Here is a 23,040-nt window from a genome sequence, read left to right on the forward strand (position 1 = left end):
TTAAAATAGTATTTCTCTTTGCTGTTTTACATAATTTTATTTGTAGAGACAAATAACATCATGGGCCCAGAATGCATTTAAAGCCTATAAAAAATTAGCAATTATTTTCATTGAATTTAAATCAAATTAGCATATTATTTTTTTTTACTTTTAAGCAGTAATTTTATACAGTTGTGTCAGTCATCTTTTTAAAACTTAATGGTTAAACTTATTATTGTAACTAACAGATGCTTATATTCATATGGTATTCAGCATTGAATTTAGGGTCTCATGCATGCTAGGCAAGTTATCTACTACAAACCTATTTGCCTATAGAGATAGAGACAGAGACAGATAGAGATAGACAAACAGACACTTCATACAGGTCTTTTAAGTTGCATAGGCTGGGTTTGAAGTCATTCTGTAGCACAGGCTGGCCTTCCTGGCCTGCATAGTAGGTAGCTAGGTTCAGGAGCCTCCAACATCAGACACATCTGAATTTCCTTCTTATATGCATGTGTGTGGAGGGATGTGTGCATACATATGCTTGTGGAGGCCTGAGACCACCTCAAGTACAATCAAATATTTCTCTTTCTCCCTCTCCTTCCAACCTGCTTCTTCCCTCCTTCCCCCCCTCCTTTGATCATGATCTTGCTTGCTCTGTCCTTTTTTTTTTTTTTTTTTTTTATTTTGAGACAGGACAGGGTCTTCTACTGGCCTGGTATTCACTCACCCATCAATTATGCTAGGGTGGCTGCTCAGTGAGATGTAGGAATGTAGGAATCCACCTCTCTCTGCCTCCAGTACCCTGGGATATGTGTGTGTGTGTGTGTGTGTGTGTGTGCGTGTGCGTGTGCGCGTGTGCGTGTGCGTGTGCGTGTGCGTGTGCGTGTGCGTGTGCGTGTGTGTGTGTGCACGCGCGCGCATGCGTGTGTGTATGTGTGTGTGTGTGTGTGCGTGTGCGTGTCTGTGTGTGTGTGTGTGTGTGTGTGTGTGTGTTTTGGGGACCAAACTCAGATCCTCTTGCTTTGGGTGAGTATTGACTAAGCTTTTTCTCCAGCCCCAAAGACACAAGAAAAGGGATGAATAAAGGTTTTCAGTGACAGCTGACACCTGTGATCCATAATATAAGTATGGACATGAACTTTAGGTTTAGTTTAAAATAGAGGTGTGAATTAATCAATCTTAGTCAAGGTCTGGACCTGCCCATTATTATTTCAGCTCAGAGCTATTATCATGGTGGTCCAATAAAGTGTTAAATTGTTAATCTTTCACTCCTTGCGAATACAGCCTTTTGGCCTCATGGATAACTATACTCATTTGGAGGGGGAGGGTTGACTGACCCTTTGACTCTGTGGAATTCTACATGGTTCAGTAGTAAGATCAGAGATTACAACTCATCTCTGTTTCTTGAGCCAACATACATGTACATAACAAAGACATACATGTGGGCTCAAATAAAAGGTGGGTGCTTCTTTGCAAAAGTAGTTTTTGTGTTTCTGTTTCATTTTTACTCATTAACTAGTTTGAAAAATAGTCTAATGTTATTTTCCAAATTCTAATTCCAAGCATCTTGTAAGAGGTTTGCAATATTCTGTCCATGATGTTCGCTTGCAGCATTTATGTGGTGTCACATATTACTTTAAGGTGCGCACGTGGGTCTTTCCAGTGGCTTTAGGACATAGAACCTGGAGGTCTTTGACCATCACTGTGTCCTACAATAGGAGAAATAGTTATAGAAACAAATAGAAATGTTTCATTTATAACCAACCTTTAAATTCTTGTACTTTTAGATTATTGAACCTAATTTTTGCAAAAATATTTTATTGTATGAAATAAGAATCACATGAGAATTAAAATGGTACTTTTCTAATTTAGAACTAAAACTGTTGCAAGTCATTTATTTTGTCACCACATCTTACCTTGTTCATCAAGTGTTAAAGAAATGTTCTTTACTAATAGTTTCTCTGAGCCTATTTTTAGCATATTCCATAAGCAGCTTTTCTCTGAAAATATTTCCTTTCACAGTTAGAATGTATACCCAAAGTACCTACAGTCTTAGAAAGCCCGGCAGCTCGCTGACATCCTAAGCTCTGATCACTTTGTGTAGGATTTTAACTTTCCTTACCATCTGTCCTTTATTCAGCAGATGCATTATTGCATTTCTGAATGTATCCATGTACATCACCTTAGAATTATATAGAAAGCAGGTACCTGAGATTCATTTTTGTCCTTGTGCTAAATGGAACTTTCATCAGTTAGAAATGATAATTAAAAATTACTTAGATTATGGGTTTAAATTTTAAAGGAGTAATTAAACTTTCTTGCTTAGGTCATTGAGTTGGAAAATCGCCTAAAATCTTTTGAAAAAAACTCAAGAAAATTAAAAGAAGAGAGTAAGAAATTAAAGAAAGAGAATGATTTCCTGAAATCCCACTTAAAACAGTATCAAGAAGACTCGGAGGCGAGAGAGAAGGAGCTAGAGCAACTACTGAGAGTGAGCAAGGATGTGGAACATGACAAAAGTGAGCTTCAAGCAAAAATCGCTGCTCTGGAGAGGGAGGTCGCTACCCTGAGGAGACAAGTGGCAGAAGCTAAGGCTTTGAGAGACGAAAACGAAGAGGTGGTGTGTCCAGAGGAGAGAGCACACCGCCCAACAGACAAAGCTAAATCTGAGTTGGCCACCACAGATTGTAGAGCCCGGCACTGTGACTGCAAGACAGCCACTACCAAGGTGAAATTTAAAGCTGCCAAGAGAAAGTGCTCTGTGGGTCGCCACCACACGGTTCTCAATCACTCCATCAAGGTTATTAGCCACGTGGAGAACCTCAGCAAGGACGGCTGGGAGGATGTGAGTGAAGAAAGGTAAGGCTCTCATTAACTGAGCTCTGTGGTGGGGACAGTGTGCATCTGTAAAGCACTGGCAAATGGAGATTGAATTTCAACTACTGTCGATTTGGTATTCAGAAAAAATACTGTCAGAGCCTTTGAAATATCTTGGGAGGTCTTGTTCTGAGCTTATTGACTGAAATTTGCATGCAAAATTAGCCACAACTGTATGAGTATTTGAATAGGTGCCAGGAAACCCAAAAGAAGGCAATGCTTGATTTCTTCCAGTGATGCTATTTTCATGCAGTCATGAGGCTTGAAATTGACAGTTTGGCAGGTTGATTTAATTTGCTGGCCCTTTGCATATTCACCACTGACAGCTAAGGATTCCCAGGCAAGCCTACTAAGTCGGTTTAGTTATCTTGTGACATGCCAACCTGGGAGGAGAAACATTTTTCTCCCTTAATTTAGTTAGATAAATTTTGAATGACCCATTTCAGCTTGTTACCAGATGTCTACAAGCTGTTTAACAGCCTTTAAATTAAGAACCATCTTCACTAATTATTTCATGTGTGTATTATGCAAAGTCATTGTACTAACTTTACATGGATCGAAGTTAAAGATTTCTTAAGAGATGTAGATTCATATTCTTGGATTGTTTAGCCCCCACTGAAAATAAAGAGGAGAATATATTAAAAGTCTATACATTTCTGGGTCTTATACTTGACTGTACACTGGAAGTATAGAGGCAAAGGAATGACACAGCACCTTTGTTTATACCTCTGTAATAAAGAAGTTCATTGGTAGAGTTGTTAATGAGTTGTCCACTTTGCCATGGTTTTAAATATCTGCCCTGTTCATAAAACTGTATATTTATATTTATTTTCTCCAGATTTGTTTGTTTGTTCATTTGTTTAAGCTCTTCTTCAGTGTTCTCTCTTAGATATGGGATGACTAGGGATAGTTTCCTTAGCCACAAGCATAGAAATGGAAAATGAGTTTAAAATGTAATGGAAACTTCTGTAGGGGGAAAAGGTGTGATGCCTTTCCTGCCCCTCATAAGAAGCATGGCAGGCATACTTGTAGCCAAAAACATATCAGAGGTCAAGGTGGCATTCGTTTTCTAAAGTTTTGTGTGACCATGAAAGACAAGTGAAAGCCCAAAGAATTGAAGTACCAATTTTTTATGCTTAGTGTTCATGAAGAGTAGGCAGTTATGTAGGAATGTAGATAAAGAGGAGGATAAATATATCCATCAGAGCCAGGGGCCTGGATGCCAAGGCTCAGTAGCATCATTCTCTTGAATGGTTCAAGCCTCTGCATGGCACTCCTTCCCGGGCAGCACAGGCCCTTTGAGGACTGGGGTCTTCTCTCACTGAGCAGTGAGTAGACGAGGAGATATTATTTCACAGAAAGACAATGTTGAGGACGCGTGTATGTTACACATTTCTGTTTAGAGGAAAGGGGATGTAATAATTTATTACTTTACTAGTGATATAACACCATGATCAAAACAACTTACAGAAGGAAGTTTATTTTTGTTTATGCTTCCAGAGGGTTAGAAGCAAAGCAGGAAGAGTGAATTGGAAGTAGTATGAGATTTGAATTCTCAAAGTCTATCCCTTCTGTCATAAGTTAAATGTTGCACCACTTAAACCTCACCAAACAGTGCCACCCACCCAATACTATAAGGGACGTTTCTCATTCAAACTACCACAAGTGGTCAAGTTTTTGTCATTACTTGTTTTTTTAAAGATTTATTTATTTGCATATATGAGTACACCATTGATCTCTTCAGACACAGCAAAAGAGGGCATCAGATCCCATTGCAGATGGTTATACGCTATCACATGGTTCCTGGGAATTGAACTCAAGACCTCTGGAAGAGCAGACAGTGCTCTTAACCACTTAACCACTGAGCTGTCTCTCCAGCCCTATCATTACTTGGTTTTATACCATTTTGCTTTAGGGAAAAATAAACAGATAGGAAGGTCAGAAATGAAAGAGACCTTGTTTTAGAGGCTGTTTCTCGGGTGTTTCAGTGCTCTTTATATTAAAATATTGTAAATGGCAAAATGTCATAGGATTGTTTTCTGAGCCCAAGCAAGTCTTTGTGCATTATAAACACGGAGAGATCCTATAAAAATTCCCAGGATCAAACATACTCCAAACATACTCCAACCAATGTTTCTATAATTTTTGAGATTGACTAGAAGTATCAATTATATTTGAATATTGTTTCCTGGTTCCAATGTGCTGGTAGTTTTGAGAAATGTTTTAAATGATTTCAAAATGTAGTTCCTAGCTTTTAGACAGATAAATAAAGAGGTGTGTTCATGGGGAAAGTAAGATGGCTCACTGTAACAATGCTGCTACCAAGCCTAATGACATTATTGCAATCATGGTAGGAAAGAACAAAATCCTATGAACTGATCAAGCACATCCCTTATGATATACATGGATATGTACACAACATGCAAACATACATACACACACACACACACACACACACACACACACACACACTTTACTTTTTACAAGAACAGTTTATGAAAGCAAAGCCAGAGGATTACATCTACATCTTCTCTTTCTTTTTTACCTTTTGTCAATTTCTCCTTCCCTGGTCTCAGAAGCAACAGAAGTAAACAAATAGTACTCAACTCAAAACCTGCTAAACATTTATCTATATCTTTAAGAAAAATCTAGTGGCAATTGCAGTCTCTACCTCAACAATATAATGCTCCTGTACTTTTCATAAAATATTGGTATAGCTTATTTATGACTGAGTTTATATATATTGATAAATACATAAAAGTTAGGTAATATATTCAATTTCAATTTCATCATATCAATGCATACTCATAAAGCCATATGTTTTGAAGAAATATCTCTATATTTTTAAATGTGAGAATATCATCTAAGTTGCTCAGTAGTATAACTCATTTTTGCACAGTGATGTTGTTAAACTTCCTGTTTGGCAGAACAGTTGCAGAAATCATTTAGCTGCAAAGAATTCTCACATTAGAACCCATGTGTAGGAATATCCCAGGCATATTAAGATTCTTTTTCTTTTAGTTTTCTATAGTGTAGTACTTAGATTTCTGTTGACTTGACACAAGCTAGAGTTACCTGGGAAGAAGCTCAACTGAAGAAAGGTTTCTGTCAGATTGCTTGTAGGCAAGTCTGTAGGACATTATGTAGATTAATGTTCAGTGTGGGAGGGCCCCGCTCACTGTGGGCAGTGCAACTCCTGGGCATGGATAAGAAAGCAGGTTGAGCAAACTCTGGGGAGCAAGGCAGTAAACAGAATTACTCCATAGCCACCCATTCTCCTCATCTCCCATTCTCCCTGTCTATAACCCTCTTAAATGTTCTTCATATTCCTATTATATGTGTCAAAGAGACAGGCAGACAGGCAGACAGTCAGACAGACATATTTTAGTTTCTGAGTCAGGTTCCTGCCCTAACTTCTCTCAACATAGGGGTGTGACCTGATAGCTATAAGATGAAATCAATCCCTTCTTTCCCACGTTGCTCTTGGTCATAGTGTTTTATCTCAGCAATGGAAACCCTAAGATATGTAGACATGTAGTAAAAAAGATTATTTGGACACTGAGAAAAGTGAAACAGGTGTGTGTGTGTGTGTGTGTGTGTGTGTGTGTGTGTGTGTGTGCGCGCGTGTGCGTGCGCGACACATGTATGATAAACAATACTATTATATAACTATCACCTGCTATTTATTTCACAGTTTATAAGAGTATGTTTGTTCTAGTCATGTTGCTGTGATAAACCGGTCTGATAAAAGCAGCTTGAGGAAAACCATATTATTATTTGGTTGACTGTCTGGTGAGGATGCAGCACTGATCTCAGTCACAGCAGGAACTTGAGGAACTGAAGCAGTAGCACAGCAAGCACAGCACCATGCTGGTTCCAGCTCCCTCACTGCCCATGTTCCGCTCGACTGTTTTCTTTCCTTTCTTTCTTTTTATTTCTGTTTATTGTTGTTTGTTTGTGTTTGTTTGTTTTGAGATAGGGCTTTACTATGCAACCCTGGCTGCCCTGGAATTCACCCTGGAGACCAGGCTGGCCTCTGCCTCCCAAGTACTAGGATTAAAGGTGTGCTACCACCACCACCTGGTTTCCAGTTTGCATTCTTATATACCAGGGTCCACCTGCCTAGGAATGTGACTGTCACAGTGGGATGGATGCTCCCTACTCAGTAATCAAGATAACCTCTCACAGACAAAACCACAGGCCACTCTGATGGAAGCAGATCTTAAACTGAGATTCTCTCTTCCCAGGTAACTGTGGTTGTATCAAGTGGACAATAAAACCTCAGCTCCATAATGTTCATTCAGTAAAAATGAGACAAGAAAAATCAAAGTTCATAAACCAGATTCAGAAAGACAAGTACTGTTTTCTAACATGTTAAATATGGATTAAAATTTTAAAAATATGTCTGCCTGGCTATTTATCTCTCTTACAAGTATAATAGAAATATGAGAATCATTTAAGAGGTTTACCAACAGGGAGAATGGGAGAAAAAGACAAAATGTTTAATTTCATGCCTCATATAGTCATATATAAATTATTTAATTTATATGTATTCATATATGTGTGTATATATATATATATATATATATATATATATATATATATAAAATGTTGCCAGATGAAAGAAAAGCAGGACTATATGGAATATAGAAGGCAGAAAGTATAAAGAGAACAATCAGAAGACTGGAGGAGGAACAAGGTGAAGATGTGGCCTTGTTGGAGGAGGATTCAAAAGCCCATGGCATTGGATGCTACCATTTCCAGCTAGTGTTCCTTCCCCATCTATGTCTCTGTCTCTCTGTCTCTGTCTCTTTCTCTGTGTCTCTGTCTGTCTGTCTGTCTGTCTGTCTGTGTGTGTGTTTATATGTATGTGTGTGTTTCTGTGTCTTCTTTCCTTCTGTGTCTCTGTCTCTCTGTGTCTCTATATCTGTGTCTCTCTGTCTTTCTCTGTCCCTCTGCCTCTCTCTCTCTCTCTCTCTCTCTCTCTCTCTCTCTCTCTCTCTCATCTCATCTCAACATATAAATTCACCTACTGTTCTAGCACCATACTGCCTTCTGTCTGCCTGCCACCATGATATTCATGGACTCAACCTCTGAAACTATAAAAATTGTAAGCCAGTCACCAATTAAATGCTTTCTTTCATAAGTTGCCTTGGTCTTAGTTTTTCTTCATAGCAACAGAAAAATAATTAACATGCTTTAAATGTACCTTATCAAGGCACTTCTGGCTCTCTTAACTATAGTAAAAGTCTGATGTGTGGTAGCTGTTCATGGTGAAAGATTTCTGTCAGACCCCCCCACCCTCGTTTTAAACTGTAACTCTCTCAACATATGTGTAAGAGAGAGTTAATCCTACATATGAGTTTAGATGAGGATCACTTTTAAATGAATGAGCAGTAGGTAACTATTTTCTAGAATGGAACTTGGTCAGATCCACTCGGCTTACATACGGAACAGAATACAAAAGGATGATGCTTGGAGCTCCTGAAAAGCAAGAAAAGCATCACTTCCTGAAAGCTTAGAGTCACTTCCTACAAGCTGAATGGCTTATTCTTTCAGTTAGCAACCAGCTTCCATTAAAGCAGTTGATAAAGCTTGGAAGGCTAGCAGATATTTTTTTTTTAAAGAATGTCTTTTGAGACAGCGTCTTGTATATCACAGGCTGGCTTCAAAAATCATGATACCCCTGCCTCCTCCTCCCAAGTGCTCAGATTTTTAATTCATGCAAATTCCTCATCAAAATTAAGAATAAAGACTAAGCAAGGAGGAATAAATTCTCTAGTGACTTCTTAAGCTTTCAACGTTCCATCAGCTCTCCTGGAATGCTGCCTGCAGGTCTTCAGACCGGAACTGGATCATTAGTTCCTCAAACACAGTGTATGTCTGCCATTTGCGGAATGTAGTCACACTGTTGGCTCTCCCGGATCTCCAGTCTACTGGCCTGCACTGCAGATTATTAATTTCCTGACTCCTTAATAACATCATCTAACTCCAGAAAATATATACTTGTACGCATTCATCTTATAGCTTCTGGAAATCATAACTAATGCACCTTATAAGAATCCATCACTGCCTCCAAAAGAAAGCAGTGAAGTTTGAGATTAAATACTAGGAGAGGAAATCACACGAAATCATTATATATCTGGAACTTTGAAGGAAAAAAGATCGGAAGGTTGGTGATAGGGAGTTTCCATGGAGTGAGTTAGGTGGACACCGAGAACAGAGTGGCCCATTATGTGAATGTTGCTGGTTCTCTGCTCTGCATAACGAACAAACTAGCTACTTGTGACAGTACATGCTGAAGCTCTGCATGAGTCCAAGACAACTGACTTCGCACCAAAAACTCATCTAACTCCTGGCACAATGTAGTGTTGAGCAGAAGGCGGTTGTGAGCCCTCGGTGTGACAAGGTTCTCCAGAGGAGCTAGCCAGCCCCTTAGCCTCTGGGTGATTACAGCAGACCTCTTCCATCAGAAGTGGGTGGCATCGGGTTTGCGCATGCACTTTTCCTTTGACCTTGTGGGAATGCCTTTGACCTTGTGGGAAGACTTGTGTATCTAATGCTAGCTTATATAACATTTCAGAGTAGAAGGATGTTTTCTGCTAAAGGATATTTGATAATAAACTGTATCGGGGAATTTTTTAGTCTTATCTTATAGTAGAAACAGACTATTTCGAGCCATGAATAGTCTGTTTTAGGCTTAGTTATGGCACTATTAGAAGACATTAAGTATAGGAAATGTCTTTGACATTTCTTTTTGTTTAATTGTTAGCAGGGCATAATTTTGAAAATAAATCTTATAGCTGTCCTCTATAACCATTTAGGCAAATAACTCACTGGAGATGTTCCTTTCATCGTTATGACCTTGAGCTTAGTAGTTTGGGGTTGGAATGGATTGTGTTGGTTGTTAGTTTGACATATATGGGAGTGGGGACCGCAGTTAAGGAAGTGCCTTCATCAGTGTAGCTTGTGGGCATGTCTGTGAGGCCTTCTCTTGATTTCTAATTGTTAGGTGGCTTCATTCCACTGTAATAGTATGACCTCTGAGCTGGTGGTCCTAGGTTATGTAAGAAAAGAACCTAAATGTGAGCCTGGGAGCAAGCCAGTAATGAGGATTCTTCGTGGCGTTTGGGTCCAGACTCCTTCCATGAATCCCTGCCCCAGCATCCCTCAGTAATGGACTATAACCTGAAACAAACGTTTCCCTCCCCAGACCGTTATTGGTCATTCTTATGCCAGCAATGATATAAGGATCCTAGTTCTCAGGTAGAATAAATTTCCCTTTCAAATTCCCACTACTGTTTATGGAAGCAGTAACTAGGACTGTGTGCACTGAGCTACTCAGTCTACACTATTGCCAGTCAGCAGAGGGACCCGTGCTAGCCACATCAGTTACCCTTACTTACTGAGGTGGTATTAGAGCCATGTCTGGAAATGAGAACATTGGCCCTGCCTGCCACTACTCTTGTGTCTAACTAACCTTGTTACCGTTGGCAGCAAAATCTCAAAAGAGTTCCTTATTCTTTATTTACATTTTTTATACTTTGTAATTTTCTAGAACATTTATTCTCAATATCATATCTACATTGAGAAATGCAAAAGGCAACTTTGAATTCTTGCTTACTTTAACCTGTCAGTATCTTCTGATAGAGTTAATTTCTACACTTTTTCCATGCTATACTTTGTATGTGATAGCCACTGACACAGCCACAGTCTCTTCAGTGAAAGTCAGCCGTAGCGCTATGGTTGATGCTCCACCACAGCACCATCAGTGACATCCAATAACAGCGCCATTTACTGTTTTCTCCTCCCTGTCCCTTGCTTCTGGTTTTTTAAGAAGCCAAACCCTTGGATATCTCACTTTAAAAATGACATTATTTTGTGATTTCATAGTATATGTTAACATAATCCTTACATCTTTAGTTAATGTTATTGCAGCCATCCCAAACTTTGAATATGCGTAGTATTTCTTACTCATGAATTTAAGATTAATTAAGCTAACTTAATTTGGAACTCACTTCCTAATGCCTATTCCCAAGGTTCCTCACATGAAATTCCTTCCTAAATAATAGTAATTCTTTCACTTACACCAAAAGAAAACTTGGACTCATCCTTGAGTCCAGTCTTCATTTCCAACACCCAATTAATTGGGAACTCATCATGGGTTTCTTCTAAAAACATGGACCACCCCTCACAGCTTCTGTTGTTCCAACCTGGGCATGTATCTCACCATTTGTCCAGATTCCTAACCAGGCTATTTGGCCACACTGAACTGCTAGTTCTTCCTGCTGAGCAGAGACATCTGTATCTCAGGTGTCTCAGCTGTATAGGATGTGGGGAATGCATTTCCCTACCTTCTGTGTGGAATGCATTTCCATCGACTTACTATGACCCTTCTCTAAGACTGTCCCAGAAACCATTCTGTTCCAAACTGTAACCTTGTCCTCATCTCATTTTGTGTCTTGGACTCTGGATTTTTCTCATCCTCTGCTCAGTGTGGTCTTCCAACAGCTCTTATTACCTCGAAGCACACTACATAACCTCTCATATATTGTATTTGTCATCTGCTCTTTCCTGGGTAGAATAGGAGTGTTCTGAAGGCAACTACTGTAGAACTTTCACATCTGTGAGTGTATCCTGCCTACGTCAAACATTGTAAATAATAAGACTTCGAAAATGATAAATGGAAGAAAATTGAGGAAAATGAAATACTGCTCCATCTCTACCTCAAAGAAATGTTTTGAATCATTTCTATCCAAATACAAATAACAATATTAATAAAATAACAGAATAAGTAATTACGTTGAGTCTACTGTTCTGATTCAGACATGCTGACTTTCAGTATATTGGAAAAATTTATAAATTTGATAAGTTGCTATTATAACTTTGTAAAAAAAATAAGAATGAAATAATAGTTTAAATGAAGCCGAACTACATTTTCAGGACATTAAAAAATAGCAATTTACAAATGTGTTTAAAAGAAGAATTGGGGCTGGTGCATTGAGGGAGGCAGGCAGGTAAAACTACACTGAGATACCATGTCACTTTAGGTAGAATGAGTCATTACAAAAACAAATAACAACAAAACCTGTTACAGGCATGGTACAGTGAAGAAATGGCTAAGAACTATGTGTCCTCATCTTCAGGCAGCAGGCATAAAGAGAGACTGAGCCTGGCTTGGGTGTTTGAAACCTCAAAGCCTACCCTCAGTGGCACATTTCTTCCAATGAGGCCACACCTCCTAATCCTTCTACTCCTTTCTAAGAGTTTCACTCTGTGATGAATAAGCGTTCAAATATATGAGCCTATGGGAGCCATTCTTGGTAAAACCACCAAATCACCTATCATGCCAGATATGTGGGTAAAATCTTACTTGTAAATAAGAACACATGAGATTTGTCTTTTTAAGACAGACTTATCACTTAGTATTTGTCTCCAGTTGTATCCATTTTCTTTCAAACAATATAACTTCATCTTCATGGTGGAAAAGAATGATATATTTATCATTCTTCCATCCCTGTGTTGATGGTCATTCAACTTGCTTTCATAACTTACCTTTTGTGAGTAGTGCTACACTGTTACTGTGAAAGTGTCTCTTTGGCATAGTATCCTGCATTCCTTGGGGTAAGTACTCACCAATGCTCTAGATGGATCATATGGGAGATCTACTTTTAGTTTTGGAACTTCTATGCTGATTCGACCGTGGTTGGACTAGTTTTCATTTTCTTAGGCATTGCATCAGAGTTCTCTCTCTTTCATTAATATCCTTACCAGATTTTGTTGTTACTTGTTTTTGTGATGACTTCTATTCTGCCCAGAGTGAGATGGCTTCACAGTGTAGTTTAATTTGCATGTCTATGGTAGCCAGTGAATGATCTTCCAAATGTTTAGTCTTTTCATTGCTTCTTTTGTTTTTCTCTCCAGCACACCACTGTTACTATACTGTATAGTTTACTTGACTACACTGTATATTTTACTCATCCTTATTTGGGTCTATTGTTCAGATTGTTATTATAGCACAAGGTATATGAAGGCATAGCATTCAGATTGTTTCCCCCTATTTTATTATTTACTACTTTAACCCATTTGTAGACAAAAGTTCCTGGCTTATAGTGGGTATACTATTTCAGTCATAAAGAATAAAACTATAGCCTATGGTAAAAAGCCCAACAGATAAAAATGATATACCTTCTGGGGGGAACTTTCTGTTAAAAGAAAAAATTTAACTTGTGTGCCTGGCTGAGACTGGCAGTGAGGCATGGTGGGTCCTGACCTGGTGCTCTGCAGGAACATTCAGAAAAGTGGCAGGTAGGGATGTTATGCTAGGGATCAAGTTTCTTGATGAAATTTTTGAAATGTGTAAAGTTAAATGAAGTTTAATAGTATGAACCAAACAATGCTTAAATTAGATGACTAGCTTTGTATATGAGCTATGGAATAATACTATCTAATCATCATGTTTAGGGAAGTGCATACGTAAGTCTGTCTTGTTAGGGTTCATTTTCTCCTCTTTGTTTTGTTTTGATTCTTCTATTCTTTTTTGTTTTTAAGCAGTGATTCTGAAACACAAACCTTTCAAAATTTGGGAACAGTTATTGTGGAAACATCCCAGAATATAAGCCCTCTAGAAAACGGTGGAAACCAGAAAGAAATTGACCAAAGAGAAGACAGCCCTGGTCAGCAAAGAGCTATGCAGACATACTCATGTGAGGATGTTAAGGCCCCTCAGGTATGCTGGCTTTTCTCAGCTCCACAGTATGGTCCTAACTTTATGCTCTCTATACAATTTAAATTGATACATTGCACCACTATTTAAATTTGAATCCCTGAAAAACTGTCTTCTTGAAAATAGACAGCAAAAATAACCATTTTTGAATCATTTTCAAATACTTATTTGCAGTTTTGCAAAGATAAAATAAAATAAATACCAGGTTTATAATTCTTAAAACGGTCTTATCTCAAAAATATGAAATGTTTTTTAAAAAAAGCAGTTATTGTGGTGGGTGCGTTGAAATTCTCCTGAATTTAAGAGATTAAAAAGCACCAACCATAGTCTCAGAAATTCACTAGCCAAGGCACGGAATTTATGTTTGAGCTTTTACTACAGAAATGTCCACATTTATGCACAAACCAAATGTACAAGCATATTCATTGCAATACTATGTGTAGGAAATATGAAGTGAAGCTCATTATCCTTTTTAAGAATATGAAATAAAACAAAAGCAGAAATGTTTGCTTTGGTTAGCTTTCATTGTGATAAAGCTATTTATTCTTCCTATGCTCTTGCTTCCTGACTAATGATAAAAGCTAGTTTCTACAGAAATTACTCTTTGGTGGCTGAGGCAGGAGAATCAAGAATACTAGGCTAGCCTAGCCTGGTTTATATAGTGAGAACCCCTAGCTTTAAAACAGTTTTGTTTTGTTTTTTTAACATTTCGTTGTTGCATATTACTTGATGGACTGTGTTGTTTAGTGATCCTTATAACTATGCAGCCTCATGAGCTTGTAAATAGAAACTCAAGTTCTCATTGATGTGACAAGCACCTATCAACCCTTTTGATTAAATCTACAAATGATTTAAACAGCAAATCATCAAATGATAGACAGTGTGTCTGGGAAACATTGGACTCCCTCACCAAGCCCCTGACTGAAATCGAGTCACTTCCTTTATGTTATCAGTTTGCTCCCTTCAAGTTATGATGAAGTCTCCTCTTAGGAGACTTAGGAGTAGGAGACAAAACCTCAGGTCCCTGGCATCTCATGTTCACTGCCACTCAGAGTTCATTGACTTCCAGTCTTGTAAATAATATTTTTTTTCGTCTATTATACTGTTATAACTTGAAGCTTCACTTCATATTTCCTACACATAGTATTGCAATGAATATGCTTGTACATTTGGTTTGTGCATAAATGTGGACATTTCTGTAGTAAAAGCTCAAACATAAATTCCGTGCCTTGGCTAGTGAATTTCTGAGACTATGGTTGGTGCTTTTTAATCTCTTAAATTCAGGAGAATTTCAACGCACCCACCAGCAAGTTATAGAATCTCATCACTTGGTATGTTAGGCTCTTCCATTGCAGCCACTTCCGTGTGATTTGATGTTTGCACTAAGGATTTTCTTTAGTTTTCTGTAATTACCGAGATATTGAGCCTTTTTTTTTGAAGTTATTGACCATTTGTGATTTTTCAGTAAACTGCATTTTCATATCTAGCCATTTTATTCACACATTAACTATTTTTCTTATATATAGGATATGCTAGGTATGGGAGAGAGAGAGAGAGAGAATGTATGTACATACACATTTCATTTTTCCTATGCCTTTTGCCCTCCTAGATGGTACCTATTCAGTAAGATAAAATATACTAATATCGTCTAATTTCTCAATTTTCCCCTTATGTCAATAGGAATATAGGTATAAACAAATACAAAAGACTCTAAACTTTAAAAGAAAAGGAAAAAATCTAGATGGGAACCTTAGGAAATAAGGTTATAGTGTTGAACTCTTGAGTTGTTCCCTATATACTGGATATAGACAGCTAAGACACTACATCCTATAAACTGTAATATTAAAGATGATAAAAGTCCCCAGTTAAACCATATTCTTTCCATCCAGAAGATGAAGAGAAGATTAGTCTAGTAAGACAGAATACTTTACATAATCACCGCCTTGTATCAGCCAAACACCATGAAAAATATAACTCCACTTTCACCTCCACCTCTGCCTCTGCCTCCACCTCTATCATTAAAGGCCTATGGCGTTAGCAGTTGCCTCTCTTCTTCCTCCTTGTCCTCTTCTTCCTCCTATCTGGGTAAAGAATAAGAGGATCCACAGGGGAGCTAATGGTAATGACCCCATCTACTTCATTTCACTGGAGACTGTAGAGAAGTCCTAAATATCTGTCACCCTCTGAGAGATGCCCCTTTCCTTTCTCACTAGGTGATTTCATAAGCAAAGCAAAGAGGAGGGGACTTTCATTACCTCATACCTAACAAGCCTCCAGGCCTCCTCATGTTGTCATAGTAGGCCAGGTGAGAGCACTAACGAGGCCCCCTCTGTTTTCCAACTACAGTAGTATCAGCAGAGGCCCATTGGAGAGCCTGAACTTCCTTCCTGCAAAGCAGTAATGATGTGCCCCTCCTCAACTACAGTGTCTTTAGGGACTGGACTTTCATTCTCAACTTGTATAATTGATGTTATGCCTCTTGTCTCAACAGTGTAATATGAGAAGTCTTCTCAAACAAAATGCAAATAATATTTATAATCTTCATACACAATACCCCAAATATTCAGAATGCAATTGGAAATCACTCATCATATTAAAAGAACCAACAGTACTGCAGTTTGTATAAGGAAAGTTAATCAACAAAAGATAAAAGCCTTATGGAATTATAATTATATGTGTGTGTGTGTGTGTGTGTATGTGTATACACACACTTATGTATATGTATACACAATATTCACCGTCACTGCTAAGTGCTTCAATGACTAATTATGGACAGGTTACAGTGTTGAAAAAGACAAAGCAAGTTAGTAAAAAAAAAAAAAGTGTCAACAAAGAAGTAATGCTATTGAATAATCCAAAAAAAATTACAAAACTAAAAAAAAATGGTTTTTATTTGGCCCATAGAAGGTAGCATAAATTCTAATTTGCCAAAATTGTTTCAGTTATAAAAAGAGATGATACAACAACCCCTCCACTTGACACACACAAACTTTATTCTTCACAAAATGAAATACTTAACCTAGAAGTAAATTTGTTTAATTTTTACAAGCTGAATTTTGATGAAGATGAAAAAATGAAAAAAATATTTCAATTAAGGAAGGGTAGATTTTGACAAATAAAGTAGCATCAGTTGGCTATTCCTAAGCAAAATAGGAATATATAGCTCAACCTCATACCTTATATATAAGGTTTCTTGACACATCACAGATAAAAGTATGACATTCAAGTTAAAAAACCTCTTAGAAGGAAATTCAAGAGAAAATCTGCAGAACCTAGGTCTTGATAAATGAAGAGTTTAGAATCTAATACCAAAACTAAGATTCATTAGTTAGAATATATTAAAACTAATGACCTTTGCAAAGCAAAGTTTATACTTAGGAGGTGAGACAATAGAATAGAAAGAGTAGCTGGTACCCAGTATCTGATTTCATACGTTGAGTTATATGAAGACCTCTCAAATTCCATTCATCCAAGATACAGCAGTCCAGTTCAGAGTGGGCAGGGCATGAACAAACAATTCATCCAAAGAGAGGCGCAAATCTTAATGCTCAGTGAAAACAATGACGATTGATGCCCAGCTGACAAATATGCAGAGAGAGGAGCTAGAGCTCAAGCTTTGCTGGTTTGATTATGAAGTGAAACAAGTAGCATTCCAGAAAATTGTTTGATAGTTTCTGAAAAACTATATCTACCACTGTCACCAAGCTGTAGCTACAACCCAGTTGTCTAACTCTTAGATGTTAATCCCAGGATAAAAACAAAATGTTTACCAAATTTCAGCAGCATAGGATGGCTTTGGCTGTACCTTGGTAAGTACCAAAAAAGCACATAGCTGATGCTGCACATGACACCCCATTAGCTCCCGAGGCCAGGCCAGCTTGGACTTCTCCATGTGAGCCAGGCTGGTCGGAGGCTTGAGGTCATCTTCCTGCTTCGTCTCCTGGGTACTATACTGTAATCACTATTTCAGCTTCATTTTTCAGTAGCTTATGTCTACATTGGAACAGGAAGAACATTAAAGCCAAGCACCCAAGCTCCCAGAGACTACCTCATTACATGTCCCTATTTTATTATTGTCTCTTCATCTGTTCCTACTGTTCTAAACTGTCCTTAAATTAAATTCTACTTCATTTGAGTTGATTTTGTATCTATGTCTTCCACCTGATAGTTGGACTTTAAATTTATTCTATAGATTAAAATATAAATTCTGATTTATATCTGAGGTCTTTAATTGAACAATCATTTATAAAATCTTGTCTACAGATTTTTACCTATTAAATATACTTTAATTGACATGTGAATTTGTTTGACAATGTCACTGAATAGTAACCAACTTTCCTGGAACTTTCACATTTAGAATATATCTCATAATAAGAATACCAAGAAAATGACTTTTCAGAAGAAGAGTGGGAACCTTCAGAAGAGCTTGCACAGTGCCCTTCCCCCCAGAGGTAAGCGTGCCATGAGAAGCTAACAGTGTCTTCATCAGTGTAAGCTGGTATCATAAGGTCTGAGGAATATTATTTTTATTTAGTTAACAGAGAAAAGTGCAAAAATATACCTGCCCAGAAATCCAGTAGCAACACTATTTTATTACGAGAACGGATTGTATCCTTGCAGCAACAAAACAGTTTGCTTCAGAATGCCAGGAAAGCAGCAGAGTTGTCTGCTAAGGAATATAAAGAAGCAAACGAGAAACTCCTCCATCAACAGCAGATATCTGATCACCGATTCCAGACCAGCAGACAGACAATAAAGGTAAAGAGTGAATTATAAGAGATATGTTCAATATAGATTGGATGTATGGCTTTTTATTTTACATGTGGCTTTAGTTCCAAATTGTATTAGACATATGTACAAGTTTTTACAAAAAAAAAATCTATTCCATCAATTGTGTCTCTTGATCCCACACAGAGTCACAGAATGCATATGGGAGCCCTGATAATTTGGTAACTCAAAAATGTGCTGGAGAGACAGCTCAGTGGTTAAGATCACTGACTGCTGTTCTAGAGGTTCTAAGTTCAATTCCCAGCAACCAAATTGTGGCTCACAACTATCTATAATGGGATCCTATAGCTCTCTTCTGGTGTATCTGAAGACACCTGCAGTGTACTCATCATATATACATACATACATGTGTGTGTGTGTGTGTGTGTGTATGTATGTGTATAATAAACCTATGTGTCTGTATGCGAAGTCACTGAACCTTCAAACCATTTATACTAATGCATCTGAAGTGTTTTTACTGTTCATTGAAGGACTTTGCTTTTACTGAAACATCTACAGATTCAATGCAATACCCATCAAAATCCCAACCCAGTTCTTCATAGAGCTAGAAAGGGCAATTCTCAAATTCATCTGCAATAACAAAAAAACCAGGATAGCTAAAACTATTCTCAACAGTAAAAGAACTTTAAGGGGATTCAGTATCCCAGACCTCAAACTTTACTACAGAGCAATAGTGATAAAAACTTCATGGTATTGGTACAATATCAGGCAAGCGGATCAATGGAATAGGATTGAAGACCCAGAAATGAACCAACACACCTATGGTTACTTGATCTTCGACAAAGGAGTTGAAAGCATCCAGTGGAAAAAAGATAGTCTTGTCAACAAATGGTGCTGGTTCAATTGGAGGTCAGCATGCAGAAGAATGCGAATAGATCCATTCTTATCTCCTTGTAATAAGCTCAACTCCAAGTGGATCAAAGACCTCCACATAAAACCTGACATACTGAAACTAATAGAAAAGAAACTGGGGAAAACCCTTGAGGACATGGGCACAGGGGGAAAGTTCCTGAATAGAACACCAATATCTTATGCTCTAAGATCAAGAATTGACAAATGGGACCTCATAAAACTACAAAGTTTCTGAAAGGCAAAGGACACTGTCAAAAGGACAAAACGTCAACCAACAGATTGGGAAAGGATCCTCACCAACCCTAAATCTGACAGAGGGCTAATATCTAATATATACAAAGAACTCAAGAAGGTAGAACCCAGAGAACCAAATAACCCCATTAAAAAGTGGGGGTACCAAGCTAAACAAAGAATTTTCACATGAAGAACTTCGGAGAGCTGAGAAACACCTTAAGAAATGTTCAACATCATTAATCATTAGGGAAATGCAAATCAAAACAACCCTGAGATTTCACCTCACACCAGTCAGAATGGCTAAGGTCAAAAACTCAGGAGACAGCAGGTACTGGCAAGGATGTGGAGAAAGAGGAACACTCCTCCACTGCTGGTGGGATTGTAAGATGGTGCAACCACTTTGGAAATCAGTCTGGAGGTTCCTCAGAAAACTGGGCAAAACACTTCTGGAGGACCCTGCTATACTACTCCTGGGCATATACCCAGAGGATTCCCCGGCACGCAATAAGGACACATGTTCCACTTTATTCATAGCAGCCCTATTTGTAGTAGCCAGAAGCTGGAAAGAACCCAGGTGTCCCTCAATGGAGGAATGGATACAAATAAAATATGGTATATTTACACAATGGAGTACTATTCAGCCATTAGAAACAATGAATTCATGAAATTCTTAGACAAATGGATGGAGCTGGAGAACATCATACTAAGTGAGGTAACCCAGTCTCAAAAGATCAATCATGGTATGCACTCACTGATAAGTGGATATTAACCTAGAAACTTGGAATACCCAAGACATAATCCACATATTAAATGATGTCCAAAAAGAATGGAGGAGTGGCCCCTTTTTCTGGAAAGACTCAGTGCAACAGTATAGGAGAATACCAGAACAGGGAAGTGGGAAGGAGTAGATGAAGGAACAGGGGGAGGGAAGAGGACTTATGGGACTTGCGGGGAGTGGGGACCCAGAAAAGGGGAAATCATCTGAAATGTAAATAAAGAATATATCGAATTTAAAAAAATCAAAGATTTTAGCTACTTGCTTACTATTGTTCTTCTGGTTGTAAGTTTCAGATTCGGACATTATTGATTGCATTGTGATGGAATTTTTGGTTTTTAAGATTGCTGTTTGGATTGATGATACACCATTTTGTACTACACATAAAGCACCACTGTGAAAACTGACAGTTATGTAATCAAAGTATGAATCAAATCTGAAACCATGGAAAGTATGCTGCATCGTAACGTACTGTTGACTCTGGGTTAATTCTGTTCTTTCTTTTGACTGTTACTCTGTGTTTGAGATGAGTTCTCTGTGTCAGGCCTCAAACTCATGACCCTCCGTCCTCAGCCTCCATAGTCCTGGAGAGGACACATGCGCCAGCTCCCAGGCCAGTATACCACTTATCTTCTTGAGTCATCTTTTCAGATGAATTGTGTAGTACTAGAATTGTCCCTTTCTCAAGTTACTGCCACTGAAACATACAGATTATCTATTTTTATAAATATTAATAAATAAATTCACATAAATAATGCAGGGGAATATTTTGTTGTATGGAAGGTTTTAAATTGTCACTTGAGTCTTGTTGGTAGACTGTCCTGTTCTAATCTCCTGTATTTTGCTTATTTTATATATATATACTAGTTTTGTCAGTATCTAGATGCAGCTCTAGATATAATATTAATGAATAATAAAAATTTCTCATGATAAAATATTAAGTTGAATTAGACCTTAGACTATGACAATGTTGATAGTGAATATTTTGTAAGTGAACATAATTCCCACCTTCTTAGTCAATATTCTCAATTCATTGGCAAAGTACTGCGAGCTGCTTATGTTACCATTTGGCTATTGGATGACAAAAGAGAATAAAATAATCATATTTCCTTGTGGTACATAGATCTATACATCTTGTCTGTTCCTTTCTTAGAAGCACTTTGAATACAGGGCTGGTTTCTATACTTTTATTTTCTTTATTACCCTTACCTTATTATGTGTTTGAGTGTACTTCAGCATCTATTTTACGTTAGTATTTGTAAAAATCACAAATTACATTCACTGTTCCTGTATATTTAGCTTTCTATGTGTTTTAACTGGTAGGTCTTTCTTATTCTGTGTTAGCGTACTGTCTTCAAAGTTCTGTCCTAAATATATAGGATTTCTTTTTCTCAATTGGAGAGCACCTGTTCTTACGCCTCTACTTTTTATTTCCTTTACTCTGTTGTGCTCAACCAACCTGTCCTTATAATCTTTTCTCTCCTCACATCAAAACTCTATCAAGTCAAAGAATCCTTTCTTTCATAAATCACCCATTATTACTAGTCTATTATTACTATTATTACTGATCTATTCTTTCAAATCTTACACTGGATATTCTTAATAGAAACAGTATTTTTTTAAGTCTTTCTTTTTCTTTTTTTTTTTTTTGGTTTTTCGAATTTGGTTTTTTTGTGTTTGTTTTTGTTTTTGTTTTTGTTTTCTGAGACAGGGTTTCTCTGTATAGCCCTGGCTGTCCTGGAGCTCACTCTGTAGACCAGGCTGGCCTCGAACTCAGAAATCTGCCTGCCTCTGCCTCCCAGAGTGCTGGGATTACAGGCATGCGCCACCACCGCCCGGCTAGAAACAGTATTTTATTGCATGTGCTGTGTGTCAAATGTTGTTAAAAAGCTCATTACATACCCTTTTTTACTACTTCAGACATTTATTCAGCTAAGTAGACTCCACATCTGATCCTTTGGTAGCAATGGAGAAACTAAACCAGGGATCATAACACCACAGGGACTGTAATTTGCTAACCGGGATTCCAGGGTCTATACTCGTTAAGAAACACAAGATAGCTTTTATTCAATGACTATTGGACCTAATTTCTAGACATTTACATTTTTCCTTTTTGTTGGCTTGTTATAAAACTTTGTAAAGAAGACATTATCCGTTGTTTTGTATGCAGTGCAATTAAGTCTTAAAGAATTGAGATACTTACCCAAGATCAGGATATAAAGTAGCTTCAGGATGAAAACCTAAATCCATGTATTAATGACTTTTCTATTGCCCCAAGAAAATGCCATGACTAGAAGCAACTTATGGAAGGAAGAATTTATTTTGGCTAATTGTTCCAGAGAAAGTCCACAGGCAGGCAGCACAGTGGGCAGCTGGAGCAGTGAGTAAGAACACGTTCCGTTGTGCACTGGAAGCAGGGAGGGTGATCTAGGATAGAGGCAAGGCAGTAAGGTCTCAAAGCTTGCCTTTAATAATGTACTTCTCCAGCAAAATTCCACCTCCTAGCTGCCATAATCTCCCTTAAACAGTACCACAAACTCGGGAGGAAGCATTCAAATACCAGGGGCTGGAAAGATGGCTCAATGTTAATAGTGCTTGGTCTACTTACAGAGGACCTGTTCAATTCCCAAGGCCCATATGTAATTCCAAAAACACCAGCAACCCCAGTCTTATTTCTTAATCTTAGTTCCAAAATCCTTTTACTTTCCTAAGATGGCTTCTAGGTATTTAATAAGTTTTGAGTGCAATATTGTTTAATTGTATTGTTTTTTATAGTTGATAGGCTCCTTAGGGTAAAAATCAT

At 37.8% G+C, this 23,040-nt stretch overlaps 1 protein-coding gene across 3 annotated transcripts in view; it reads left to right on the forward strand.

The window, feature by feature from the left end:
* Window positions 1-23,040, forward strand: part of Cntln (centlein) — a 271,988-nt gene that overhangs the window by 186,778 nt on the left and 62,170 nt on the right. Inside the window, exons 15-18 of one of the 3 annotated variants that reach the window (XM_052176700.1) lie at window positions 2,312-2,844; window positions 13,414-13,591; window positions 17,946-18,039; window positions 18,123-18,346. In XM_052176700.1, coding sequence (XP_052032660.1) covers window positions 2,312-2,844; window positions 13,414-13,591; window positions 17,946-18,039; window positions 18,123-18,346 — 1,029 coding nt within the window. Of the gene's footprint in view, window positions 1-2,311; window positions 2,845-13,413; window positions 13,592-17,945; window positions 18,040-18,122; window positions 18,347-23,040 lie in introns of those variants that run through there. The other 2 variants (XM_052176701.1, XR_007977034.1) reach the window with 2 other exon arrangements.

This window comes from Apodemus sylvaticus, chromosome 3 (assembly GCF_947179515.1).
Source record: "Apodemus sylvaticus chromosome 3, mApoSyl1.1, whole genome shotgun sequence".
NCBI lineage: Eukaryota > Metazoa > Chordata > Mammalia > Rodentia > Muridae > Apodemus > Apodemus sylvaticus.